We start from the raw sequence: 14,433 nt of genomic DNA on the forward strand, positions 1-14,433 counted from the left end.
TCAAAAGATTGGTATTCTGAATCAAATACACAAGCATTACCAATGATGACAGGGGAGAATTCAAGAAACCTTTGAGCACAAAAATGACAGTACGGACAGCTACACTTAATGATACATTTCTCTCCAGTGCCAATATCCTTTGTGTACAATCCATAATAAAACAATTCAGAAAGTTTGCGGAGAGCGAGCAAGTGTGATTGCCATCAGATGAAAAGCCCTTCTGTGATGCTTTATTGCGGGACAAAAGCCCTTTATGCCAGTACATCACTTCTAACAGATGCGGACAGTGATGCACAGCCCTGTTGGATTCCTCCGGCAGCCCGCCCCTCTCTCACCGGGGCCCTGCCCGGAGAGGATCTGCCCACGATTAGGGCTGGAACACATCACCACAAAGCTAATGAGAGATAACAGTCCATAATGCCCCTCTGACTAATGCCACTTTGGTAAAAGCACCATCTGTTTGCCAACAAATCAATTCTAATACAGTAATCATATCAGTATCCTCCCTCAGCGTTATATAATATTCTCCCAGCAGTATTGCGAGCGTGTGCCCCATGTATGGAAGCAGACAGGTGTGTGTTCATGCCTGCATGTGTGTACTGTGGTTGGACTTCAAACCGCTGTACTTGCTATCTACATGGCACAGGAAACCTGATTAGCCGGCTGGGCTAAAGACCAAGGTCTGGCTAAGCTGTGACCCAGTGGGGAACTGAACCAGCAACCTTTCGGCTATAAGCCCTGGTCCTTGCCACTATGCTACACTGCTGCCCCATGTATATATGGTTGGTTAGATACGTATCACTTTTTTTCATCACTGCCGCTGATCTTGATCACACAGGAAAGAGGGGGTGCGCTTTCTGGCAGACTCGCACAGCACAGATGCTAAAGGATAATTACCAGACTACAGCCATTGTATTATTTTCAAGGAGACAATGAAAGCAATTATTATTCCGAGGAATGGATATACGCTTCAATTAATATACGTAACAGTTAAGTAATTATTCAACCCCCAATTAGACGAAGTCTTAACCCTGCTGCAAGCAGTGCATTGTGGGCGGAACCACAGATAACCGACTAAGGATGCAATTACAGCTGTAACAATGTGACCTATCCTCTATGTCCTAATTAAAGTCTTGGGATAATCCCCATGGTCTGCCTCATTCATTTAACAGGCTCCTAGGACATACATACCTACTATACATGCATATACGAAGAGTTCAGTTGTGCGTGGCAAGTAAATCCATCTCATGAGGCCCATCTAATTTTTTGTGAGCTTGGAACATGCAACTGAACACTTCCCCTGGTGTTCATTTTCAAATAATCATAAGGCATCTGGTGCATGTTAAATGATTATCCTAAGGCAAACTCCCAGCTCCAGAACTCCAGAACACTGATCTAGGCTTCTTTAAAGGGGAAGGAAGTGCTTTGACTTGTCCTGCTACACTGGAGTCTCAGGGTTTACTTATTTCAGCCCAAGTTCTGCCATGGCCCCAGACAGTGAAGCCATGGCCGTACAGTTTTAGCTCAATGGTGCACAGGTTAAAGCCGGAATGGTCCGAGTGGTTTTGAGTAGAGGAAGGGGGCTGAGGGGGAGGGGAATGGCTCTGTAGCCGCTTTCTCACATTGTCTGCTAAGGGCTGGCAGTGATAAATATGCAGCATTATAGGCGAGATTCAGCGTATACTCTGAATGTCACACTCCTCTTAATCCCAGGGGCCTGAAGCGGCTCCGCCGTCACTCCTGGGGGTGGCGAGTTTGTGTAAGAACGGAGCCCCTGTACAGTGTTCATGCTAACACTGCTGGTCATTTAAGTCTTTGGAATTGCTCCCCCACCTTGACTTTCAAGAGCTGTGAACAGCAGTTGTCACAAAACACTTCTAACAACTCCTTTTCAAAAGCAGTCAGCTAAATAGTAGTCTATAAGTCTATTACTTTTCAAATCAATGAAAAGTGATGGAATAAAGTGAAATTTAGCATTGAGTTACAGCACATGATGTTACAGCAACACAGGTTCACTACTCCCTTCTTCTATGAAAGGAGTTATCATTCATCATTCAACTCTTCAATGGTTCTCCAGCTCGCTAGCTAATTCATTTTTGCTGTTGATTAGCATAACCCTTTCTCTCTGCACATTTACTGAGCTAACTTGCTATTTTTTTTCTGCCTCCTAAAAAGATTTTGCAAGGGTTTGTCTCACAGCTGAATATTTTATGTGTGGTATTACGATGCATTTTGCATTCCGTGTTCTAGTGACTGATGAATGGTAGTATAGTAGGCTTCTCTTGTCAAGTCAGGTGGCACAAGTTAATTTAGGGTAGGGCTTCAGTAGTGGTATGTTCACACTCACTGGTGTTGTGAGCTTCACTGGTGTTGTGACACTGTTGCTCATTCAACTTGAATGGATCCATTTATGTTCTATTGTGCTGGAAGTTGCTCCGCGTAAGAGCATCTGCTAAATGAATGTAATGTAATATAATGCAATATTTAGTATTGTTTTTATTATTATGGGTAGTAGTATGCTTTCATGATTGACATTATTTAAGGCATTACTCCACGATAAGAACGTTATCAATTCGAATCAGGCAGGAAGTAATCATTTCTAGGTCCCATGACACCTATCCAGAGGACTGTAGGAGGCAGGAGAGGCATCCTATTCCAGAGTAAACAGGCAGAGACAGGCAGTGGTCACATGCTGATTGCTTTGGTTTCAGACCTCTAACGTATTGTTCCGTGCCTGTCCTCCCGTTATCGGCATCTCCCAGCACTTCCCTGGCTGGAGCTCTCCAGCTCACCGATCTGCACCAATCAGGAGCTCTGCAGCTCCTGTCCTTCAGCCTAATGACCTCTGCCTGAAGGAACACAGAGGACTACACCTGCCAACCACCTGACTGTGTCTGTGACATCACAGACAGCAGGCCTGCCCTGGGGAAAAAAAATAAATAAATAAAAAGCTGTCTTTGAAGAGAACAGCTACTTTGATTGGAGGTCAGCCAGAGCAATAAACTGTCTTGGAGCAGCGACAAAGACTCTCAAATCTTGTCTGTTTTTTTTTTTTTTTTGCCGTCTTCTTGACAAGAGACAAGAGTGGAGTGCCTGTTGGGAGGAGGGATAGGGGTGTACTTGATAACCTCCCAGAGCGGGCATATGTCCAAAGAACATTGTGTGTGTGTGTGTGTGTGTGTGTGTGTGTGTGTGTGTGTGTGTGTGTGTGTGCGGGAAGGAGGGTCTAGTCCCCCACCCCTACCCCCACTAACAGGACACTAATCTAGGATGCTCCGGCGAAGCAGCTGTCTGTTTCTAACTGATGGGGTCGACGGTCAGGGGCAGGTTTGTATGAGCCAACATCTACACAGGTTCACACGTCCTGCTGGTCTTCATGTCTGTTGCACTACCAGCCATGGCTTTAGAGGAACACAGCTTTAGACACACTTTAGCATATATACACATTCACTCGTGATATGCATTGTCTGAGCCAGGAGCACACCTGGTGCAGCTCAACATAAAGTGCTGTGCCAACTGGCTGAGAGAAACTCCCAGTTTCCAAGTTTGCGCTCACATTCAAGCTCACAGAGTCCTGGTGTGGGTTATGTGGAGCAATCTAACACTAGACTGGACCAATGAGGCTCCAGAGCTAACCATTTCACCCAACAGCACCTGGATACACTCGGAGAGACACACACACACACACACACACACACACACACACACACACACACACACACACACACACACACACACACACACACACACACACACAAAGAAAAAAGATCCAAAAATGTCACTTCCAAAAACCTCGCTCCCTAATGTTCAACTTTCATTCGCACCAGGAGGAAAGAACATTAAATTAACAACAATTAAGTCGATTCCTCCCAAATTCTCCACGTGGTATCCTCAGCTGAAAACTCAATTACATCATCAGACCGAAGTTTGACAGCTTATTCATATCGCACACAAATCTGCTGAAGACCCTGCAGAATCAAACGTTAATTCCCATCACATTTGTCCACCCACCATCTGGTAAAATGAAGAGCTAATAAAATTGAACGGCATAGGTAATCCAATCCCCTGCATGTCGACATTCATCATATTTAGTGTAAATTTGAACAGCTTCTTTCTTCCCTTCAGACTGAACAACATAATCCAGTCTGCCATACCTTCACCTCCATTACAGGCAGACCTGTACAGAGCTAATATTTTACATGTAGTATTGTGATGTATTTGGGATTCTGTGTTCGAGTGACTGATGTATTGTAGTATACTTGGCTCCCGTTGCCTAATCAGGTTGCACAGGTTAACCTGTGGCAGGGACTGAATGGTTTTAAGCCCACACTCACTGGTCTGGGAATGTTGTTAGCCTGGTCTGACAGTGTTGCTCATTTAACTTGAATGGATACACTTATGTCCTGTAAGTGTGGAAGTGTGGAATTGTACTGGCTGTCGCTCTGGTTAAGACCATCTGCTAAATGCATGTAACGTAATATAATGTAATTTAATGTAACGATTCCATCTTCCACAATTCCACAGTCCTGACCAGACTACTTCACTGCACATTTCCAAACTTTGCAATGCTGAGTCCTTCATGGGTCAAACAACAAAAGACATTCATGAGTGAGTGACCTCATTCACAGGGGTGATTCGAGATTTAGAGCAACCGGATAATGCTTAGTTAACCTGTACACTAACAGCACTTCTGAATCCTATTTGCCGTTTTTCGTCATGCTAGGCTAATGCAGTGTCCTCAGGGGTCTACGCCAAGGGCTGCTAGGCTGCAGACAGCCCTCCTCTGTCCCCCGGTAAAGACCAGGAACACTGGGTACCCTTCTGTCCAGCCAACTCACATGCTCCCATAAAGGTCACTTCACAAATAATTGGACAAAAATACACAAATCTCCGGCTCCCGTTTAAATTTCACAGCACGTTATGGCATTTGTACCGCTGACAGACTCCGAAAACGGTCTTTAATGCCTCCAAAATGTTTGGCGGGTTATTTATTTTTTTATTTTTTTAGGCACCATGTAAATAGATATGGATTTGCTCTTTTCATGTTTGGAATAATTATGCCTAAACCACGGAAAAGCTTCTTCATTCACTGACCTGTTGGCTAACTGGAGTGAGGGCGATGCTTAATTATTAACAGCCCCTGAGCTGGAGGTCATCCTGACTCAAGGCGGAATTTTCTCCCATGAAAAAGGCATGTAGAGGTCTGCAATTAAGTTAATGGTACATCTCCTTTTGCCTCAGGCATAAAAAACAATTATATTCAGTATCAATTTTAAATATACTGTGTGTGGGTGCACTGGGTGCATGCTTGCCAGGCTACATATAAACTAGTGAGAATATCACAACACAGGCACTGAATGAGAGATGTCAGAGAGAGTATGCTGTAACAGCAACCCTCCTTGCACTGATTCCTCACAGTGACATTATCTTATTAGAAACTACTGTGCGTGTATCACAGTCCTCATCTGGCAAAATCCTGTTCACTCAACACGATCGACTCCCTTTCAGGTTTCTCTTGTTCTGTAAACTTAAGCTATTCACATTAATGCTCCCAGAAGGCTTCATCCTCCGGAGGCAGACTTAATTGACCCAAAATCTGTTGTAACGCTGAAAGAACATTCTAGCAGCGTTCCTTCCTATCCACCAGTCTGGGATGTGGACTCCAGAGGCTTTCCTTGCCATTGATTTTCACCTGACTGAGACATTTTGTGATGGAATGGCTAACCATGAATGAGCACATGTAGCAATACCACTTACAATGTCTTGCCTCAATGACTGGCTTAAACAACATAGCCTTAAAAGACGCCTCTGCAGTGGCACATAAGCAGTTACTAATGGTAAAACTGACAACTGACCTAAAGTAAGAATGCTAAAATGACTTGCCCTTCTTAGCTCTACTGAGGTTCGGTGTCACAGTAGAACTGCTAGCACTGTGTCACAGGTACAGCTTTAGCAGATCACCATCATGCCACCAATAACCAAATCATTTCATATCAAGGAAGAAAAAGCTTGCCGGCCTGGCTGCTTCCTACTTGCTGCTTTTCATCTCTTTAAACGCCCGATCAAAAAGCCACTGACACGTCCGCATCTGTGCCTAATTGCTGCTCCTAAAATTACTCTTGAGTGCTGACGTCTGTCGGAAGCGCCGCGCGGTGTGAAATCTTAATAAGGGCCGCGGGTCTCCGCGACGACGCCCCTAGACTGCGGATCATTAACCATCGGAGCTCCTCACGGGGGAAAGGTTGCGTTCGCCTCCAGCACCCAACCCCCTCTGCTAAAAGGCTGCCTCCAGGAGCAATCAAGGCTCTGAGAGCTATGAACGAGCTGCAGAGCTAGGTGTGAGAGGAAACCTTCCAAGCCAGGCTCAACGGCTGTGATCTGCTTTTTCACGGACCAGACGGGCGGTGCTGATAATTCGGGTCGTGCTGGTGTAACTTTTGCCGCATAACTTGAAAACCGTCGGGCCCTGGAAAAACACTGCGGATCTTTCCGGAATGAGAGACACCGCTGTTATTTTGTTTGTGGTGGTGCTATTGAGAGCACCCATTTGAAGGCAGCAGCCCCCGTTACCGCACATAAAATAATGGCAGCAATCATCTATACCTGATAGAGCTGAATGATATTGCCATGGAGTAGAATTGCATTCATTCTCCTCCGCGAGAAAAACATTAGGCTTGCCGGATTGAATAGGGCTCAGCCTCTATCATTTGTACGCGACCCGCTTCCTGCCTCACTGGCGAGCGACCTTCTGAGTGCACAAGAAGCGGGCAGGAAACGGTTAACCGCAGAAGCTCTGCTGTGAAATTCCTATAACGGCGCATATTTCGCAGCATTATGGATGATTGCTGCCCGGGGACAATAAGCAGTCAATAGAGTGGGCTGCTGAAACACAGGGATGGACAGCCCCTGCTCGTCTGATCGTCGGAGATGAGGTCGGTCGATGGAGCGAACAGCGGACTCAGATAAAGAAAACCGGATCCTGGAAGTCAATTACAGAAAAGAGAAATCTTCCTAACACAATAAGGAGATTATCTGCCACAATGGACGCCTGTTTACATGGCAGGAATGTAAGCCGATGTTACGTCGATGTCTGTAAGTATCGCTGCCAGAGGAGACACTGCCCGAACGTAGGAGGACCGACCCGATGACGTCCCAGCGAAGCGGACTCCCGGTCACCGCCGAGTAATGACACAGCAGGGACTCCAACTTGGGGCTGGAGGCCTCAACCTGCAATTGGAGCAAGAACCTTGGCAATTCTGACCACCTGGGAGCCTTTAGAACATTTTATTCATGCATTTCTCAAGCAATCACTGACAAAATTAGCCCACTCACTCTCAGTGAAGCCAGTGCCTCCAGGATGGGTGGTGTTAGACCACCAAGGCTAATACCATGGTCACACTTGTATAGTGTCTACAAAAGCCAGAGAAGAGCATCAGGACCTTGGACAGCAGCGGCCTCACAGAGACATGGACACAATGCTCCACTGATTCTCAGTCCTGCTCATGGGGGCCCACTGTCCTGCACATCTTCTATCTATCCTTGCTCTACCTACCTGACTGAACTCATCAGTGGCACTTTTGATTAGCTGAGCACACCTGATTTAATCAAGAGCATGTTAATCACACTAATCAGGTGTGTTTGGAGCAAGGATAGATAGAAGATATGCAGGACAGAGGGCCCCCAGGAGTAGGATTGAGAAACACTGCAATGCTCACTGCTGCATTAAGAGAATGATAGTGTTCCTCGCTACCTTCACGGGCCCTGAATGAAGTCACATCCCATTGATCCAATCGGGAGAGACCTGAATGGACACCATACAGACGCTGCATTGTCTGCTACAAGCTTCTCCCCCCAACCACTAAGGGAGGAATCTCTTTGGGACATTTCTTTGGTTCATTTTTTTTCTTTAATTATTATAATTTTCTTCCTCTGCTGAGGTATATAATCAGGTATTGGCCTATTAATGGATCTTTTGTCTGCCTCTGCTCTTCAATCACGGTGGCCACGCCCAGAGCCATGCCGCGGAGAATCGGTGTTTGCAGCATTCAGGGCTCCTGTTGTGTGGGAATGTGACACAATAGGTAGCCTTTAATTACAAATATTTCTATTTTCCTGCAGGAAAAGCAGGCTGTGAACATGCTGTAGCTGGCAAGGAGCATCATGACGCTGTCACTTTCCAGCTAGCTGCTGTGGGCTGACTCCCACCTCGGTACTTAAAACGATTATAGAAACGCAGCCCAACCCACGGAAGGTGGAGCTGATGCAAGACTTTGGCTTCCGGTGTTTAGCAGAAGTGTTACATTGGTGAAATAATGGAAGTCTGGGCAAAAATATATATATTTTTTTTTACATAAAAGCTGAATGGGCCACAAAAAACTTTACTTTATTGTCGCTCTCATATAACAATGACCCACAGATGGAGTGTCACAGAGACAGGTAGCCAGCTACATGCTTTTGTTCTGTTAAGATAAAGGATTTGTCATTTCAAAGAAAGCACACCAATCATTCTGACGATAAGGACCAGGATTTTGCCGATTTTGCTGGATAAATGTCCTGTAGATGAGAATTGTAAGATAAGCCTCTGATACCATCCATAGGTGCCTTTAACTGAAACGCAGCTACTAAAGAGAGTCTTGTTGATTGCTAAATTAAAACTCAGAAACCATGAAATGTAATCAAAGCCCAAATTCTCCATGACGACAGTCATGAAAAGCACTGAAATTATTAAGGATATAAACTCTGACGTGCAGTGAGCTCTTACGATAGTATCAGAGGAATTCAGCCATATGAGAGATCTGTCTGCTTTAAGGCGCTGAACTGCCATTATAAAAATATTAAAATGATCACATGTTCATGTCTTACTGCCCATTAAGGCAATTATAGAGAGAAGCATTTCCTTATACAACTACCACCATCATCCACCAAGCACATGGGCTTCACACAGAATGACTTCATGTTAAACTGAGCTGTTACCACTCGAAAGACAAATTTAATTCAAAACATTTGATTTTGGCATTGTAATAAAAAAATTCTACTAACAAAACTGAGCTATGTCCCCTGTCTACAGCTCTGAGAACACAGCTAAACTTCTGTCAGCTCCAGGTACCGCTGGTTGCCCCTGGCGATCACAGCGGAGATTATCACCATAGTGATGGATAGTCAGACCAGGTCAAGTTTGTTTACATTGCCAGACTGAGATCATCTGCATAGGGCAGGCACACGCACGAACAGGCACACAATCATTTCCTTACAACAGGGGCTCCCTGATAGCTCCTTTTTATTGCACAACAATCCGGCCCTCTGATGGGGAAAAACGCATTATGTTGTGTGATCTGTTTACTCGGGCAGTGCTTGCATTTTACATCTTGGCCGTTCATCCATGCTCTCTGTCTGGTCTGTGTGGTTTTATCTTCCAGCTCAACTAGGATGAAACTGTCCTCTGTTTTGCCTCTCCTATCTCAGTTGTGATTTTCAGTGGTGCGTGTGGATGGTTTAGTATAACATGCATTCAGGTGCTTTCTTCCTTTTTTTTCCCCAGACCGCTTGAGGCAAAGCACTCTGATGGAGGATTCAAACCCGCAGCACTACAGTGAAGCACCCCACCTATGACGCAAAGCCTATGTGCAAAGCCGCGCATCCACCAGGTCACGACACCGTTCGCCCATGACATTAATGCTATCAGCATCTCCGTCTGGTGGCTGTCACCTTCTCTAAATGCTACAGTGCTAGAGGGGACAGCAGTGCCACACCTCGGATTCAAACCTGCAACTTACTCATTACATGTTTGGCTCCTTTGGCTGCTATGTCACACTGTTACCCAGCGCTGCATGTTGTCGTTTCTGTTGTATGCAGTCATTGGTGGTTATGTACGATGACATTAAAACATTCCAGCCACATTGCTGGGAATTCTGACAGCCTATCTGCCTCCTGACTGCAGGAGTTTGACGTTTAGACAAGCTGTCACAGGCAGTAATGGAGTGCCAATATCTTTTATGCTCTCTCAGGTTATAGGAACGTCAACAAACAGCCATGGTGTACAGTTCAAGAACATGGAGAGGTCAGAGGTCAGTAATTAATCATAATATGAGAGAGAGGGAGAGAGAGAGAGAGAGAGAGGCTTCCAGATTACATGCATTTATGAAACAGATTACCATACACGGACTTTGCGTTCATGATTACTACTCTCTCTCAAAATATTCATCAATTATCTTCTTTCAAGTGGAAAATAAATCAAAGCTCTGCTTCTGGAGCGTTGAAAGACCACAAGGTAACATTGTAATTAGCACTGAGTAGGGAGATACACAGACTTGAGATGTTTGACAGTTAGCAAGCAGTAGAAATTCAAATTCAAACAGTGCCTAACGGGCATGGCAAATGTGTATTCTGTTTTCCAGTGAGCTGGGTTACAGTACTCCTCTTGTGTGGCAGTTTGGAGGCTTCAAAGCAGTGGGGGCGTGGTCAGAGAGCAGGCTGCCATTGTTCTATTGGTTAACATTGTGGAGATAAAGACGCTTAAAGGGACAACGGGTATTCCCATTGGTCGGCTGGAAAGACTCCAGCCACGAAACCTCGCTCTTATTCCAAATAAGAAGCAGACCTAATGAGACTGACTTGGAGGACATCGCTGAATAACAAAGCACAAGGTGCTGTGACACGCGCATCCTTACTATTCCACATCAGAGGAATGCTGCTTACCTGAAACTCCCTTTAATATTTAAACCACTGCCGTTCGCCTAACGGGGGGGGCGCTACAAAGGAGTCTGTGAATCTTTAGACTGGAAGGCGCGCTTGTCAGAACACAGCATGAAGCCCACGGGAACGCGAAACCTTTATGCTTGCTCCCGATGACTGAAAACAGAAAGGTGGTTACGCAGAGTATTAGCAGGTAATGAGATCCGTTTTAAGAGCAGACTGCCGGGATGTCAGTCCGAACACCTGTTCCTAAGGCCGGTTCTCCCGAACCCCCTCGACGCTATGTGTCCCTACATTTCGCGTGCGTCTGCCTCTCTGGTTTCTCGTGTCTACTTTCCGTTGTATTGGAAATGATTCAGCACATCTTTTCTCAGGCTCGGAGAGAGGCTCAGAGAGAGCCTCCTCCTTTATACTACAGAAAGGATTCAATCTGCTGCTGTGCTGAGGTCCAGCTGAACACGCTTCAGTAGCACAGGTAACATTTCAAAACCGTTCAACCCGAGTAAAAGCTACGACTAAAATGCACATTTCTCTTGGTTCATGCAGGTACACGCTCAAATTCACAGGAATAATGTCCTCATCAATGCAGTGAATCAAAGACTACACTCACAGGCCAAGACATCTGCTATGAACAAACAAACTAATCATGATCATGAAGTCATTCCTTCTCCAGCAGTTTCCACTAAAAAGGCCATAGCAATTTCCTCTGCATCTTCAGTCATTTAAGATAGCAGATCAATTGCTCACTGCTAAGAAGAAAACCTGTTTGAGTGAGGGAAATGCTTTCTAGGCGTGCCACCCGAAAGGCCAACACATACCCATAGGGTCTTATTTTGTGTAAATCCTTTTTGAGAGGAAAGCTGACAGAGAGAAAAGGGGGTTCTAGAACTAAGGACTGAGGACAGGTATTCAAAATACCTACTGATTGCCTGTCTTTAAATCTCTCTCAAATGTTCTTTGACACAACAATCATTCAGCTCAAATAACGAGGCATCTTGAATTTTTTTTTTTGAACAATTTGACTGAAGAATCACTGACAGATTTCCTCAGATAAACATCTGTCATTTCTGTGAATACTTAACCATGTGTGCAGTCTTACACCTAAGCCACTGCTGTCATGAGGGAAGGTGACTTCCAAGCTGTTCGACACTTATAGTCTGTGTCTCGTCTACTACACCTTATGTGCATACATTGAATAAAGAGGGAGCACTTTATTCTATCCCTGATTCATCATAACTGCTGATCAAACAACAGGTATGTGCATTTTAACAAACGAGCCTCTCACCCCACCAGACAATGTATAAGAACAGTTATCTCGACATAATTATTCAATCAGTAAAATGATATCAATGGGCTAGCAATGACTTTTACTCTGGGTTCTCAGCCTTACTTCCAATACTGATGAAGGCTGGAATCTCTGAATGTTTATTTTACCTTATCTGATGTCCATCTAAATGCTGGTCCAAGAAACCAATTAGTGATCTCATGGTCTGATATTCAAATAATGGAATACTGGAGTTTCTCCCTTCTAAAAACCATCATGAAAATGTTCTTCATTTAGGTTGAATCTCGTTTAAGAAGCTTACAACACCCTTGAAAGCAATTATCAAAGATAATTGAATATTCTAGGGAGACAATTTCGAGAATAGCATTATGTTAACCGGATCTTAAATGATCCTGGTTAATAATAAACATCTCTTTGTACATGGCTGCATCCCTGATACCAAACCCAAACTGCGCCGGCTCCATCTGGCAGCTGGGCTATGTAAATATTGTCAGACGGCGCACGTTAACGAGTCAGTAAGGCTCTGTGATAGTCTTTAAAACACCAGTTGAATTTTTAGTTTTCCAATACATTCCTCTGTCCTTCATCAGTGACCCAATGTCTCGAGCGCTGTAGTTTTCACCATTTGCATAACCAAAATAAGGAAAAACTGTTTGCAAATTACAGGAGCCTCGGGAGCGGCCAGCGAGATATATCGCTTAAGGAACGGGACTTGCATACTTGAGCTAAGTACTTAACCTCAAGTGCCTCAATAAATATCCAGCAGTACATATTGATGAAGTGTAAACACACACTGACAGTGCAAATTGACATAATGAGAGGTGTCAGTCAAGCAAATGTGTAATGAAAAATGTTTGTAGTTAGTATTCACTTGTTTGCAGTCAGTATTAACATATTTGTTGGTACAATACATCGAGCAATTTGGGCGATAGCTCTAATAACAGCAATCAATGGGAACTCAAATGTGAAATAATTTCCTTCGAAACCACGTATGCGTGTCAGTTCAGTTATTGCGTAAAATTATGACTGTGTTCGAGTATGATGGTTTTCACTGTTGTTCTAGAAAAGAGCTGCCTTTTGAGTCAACAGCCAATGTTCTAACCCAGCCAATTTTTTTCCTTGCACACAACGCGCACTAGAGTGTGATTGGCTAAGATGCCCGATGAGGGGCTCCTGGACCACTCGGAGGTGGGTGCGCGTTGCGCACGGAGAAAGGCGTTTGTACTCGTTTGGAAACAACACTTAGTTTGCGATAAATACACAAAACACACATAATTGTTATCGTCCGAGGTAAACGTAAATCCAGTCAAAAACACGCATTCATAATTAAGACATTTATCACAAAGCTCACCTCAAACAAGCATCAGAAATCTGGGAAGACAGTTATTCAGAAACTAAATATTACCCTACAAAAAAAAAAAAAAACTACTTACCTAATCCGAGTCCAACTATAATGCGTCCGACCAGGAGAACCTCCTTATTCGGGGCCGTGCTCAGCACCACACCCCCGACAGTGAAGATGAAGCTCGCCAGCAAGATGCACACCCGGCGCCCGAAGAGCCCGTTGAGAAAGCCGCCGGCCAGGGCGGAGAGCGCCGCGGCGCCCACAGTACTCGAGACCAGCACCTCCTGCCAGAGCGCGCTCAGATTCATCTCCTTCTTGAGCAGGAGCATGGCTCCGGACACCACGCCGGTGTCGTAGCCGAACAGGAAGCCCCCCAGGGCGGAGAAGACCGCCAGGACGTAGACGAAGGCGGGCGTGACATCCTGCTGGAACTGCTTGCGCGCCGCTCGCTCCAAGTCCCCGGTGGAGGAGGCGGAGGCGGCGGCGGTGGCGGTGGCGGTGGCGGCCGTGGCGGCGTTCGCCTGGCTGGCGATGCTCGCGTTGGAGGGAGCCTTGATGAGACTCCGCTCTCCATCGTCGCTCACTTTCTTCCTCCTCTCGCCCATCAGGTTGCTCATGCTCCGAAGGTTATAGTCATTATCGCTGGATTTTCGGGACATAAGGAAGAAAAAGCAATAAACCCAAAAATGTTCACAGCAGACTTGTATTAAGAGAGGGAAGTGTTAATTGTGCAAAAACAAAAAAAAGTGTAAGCTACATCAAGTTTTCTAATAAATGTCGGCGTTTTCCCCAAAGTCCAGGTGAAGTGGTTGTTGATATGTCTGTATGGCTTCGCAGAACTAAAAGTTGCGTTTAAACCTATTACACGCTGGCGTCATCCCACTAGTCGAAGCGAGCGAGTTGAGCGGTGATTGAGATGCACGCACAAACAGAGGCGAAGGTAGGACTGAGGAGGAGCCACTTTTTGTTCGTCATCGGGCGCTCGTGTGTGTATGCGAGTGTGACGTAAATAAATTTCACGCGCCCTGCCTTTCTGGCAATTATCATATTCAAAATTCAACATGGTTGGCATGCATCGGGCATTTTCGGGCTGCGTCGGGTGCGTCCGTAA

General features: G+C 45.3%; 1 protein-coding gene across 2 annotated transcripts in view; it reads right to left on the bottom strand.

Annotated features, from left to right (window-relative positions):
- LOC118772052 (proton myo-inositol cotransporter-like) overlaps positions 1-14,433 on the bottom strand; it is a 60,086-nt gene that overhangs the window by 44,339 nt on the left and 1,314 nt on the right. Inside the window, exon 2 of one of the 2 annotated variants that reach the window (XM_036520294.1) lies at positions 13,411-13,964. In XM_036520294.1, the coding sequence (XP_036376187.1) occupies positions 13,411-13,939 (529 nt within the window). In that variant the 5' untranslated portion in view covers positions 13,940-13,964. Of the gene's footprint in view, positions 1-13,410; positions 14,291-14,433 lie in introns of those variants that run through there. The other variant, XM_036520291.1, reaches the window with a different exon arrangement.

This window comes from Megalops cyprinoides, chromosome 25 (genome assembly GCF_013368585.1).
Source record: "Megalops cyprinoides isolate fMegCyp1 chromosome 25, fMegCyp1.pri, whole genome shotgun sequence".
In the NCBI taxonomy this organism is placed as follows: Eukaryota; Metazoa; Chordata; class Actinopteri; order Elopiformes; family Megalopidae; genus Megalops; species Megalops cyprinoides.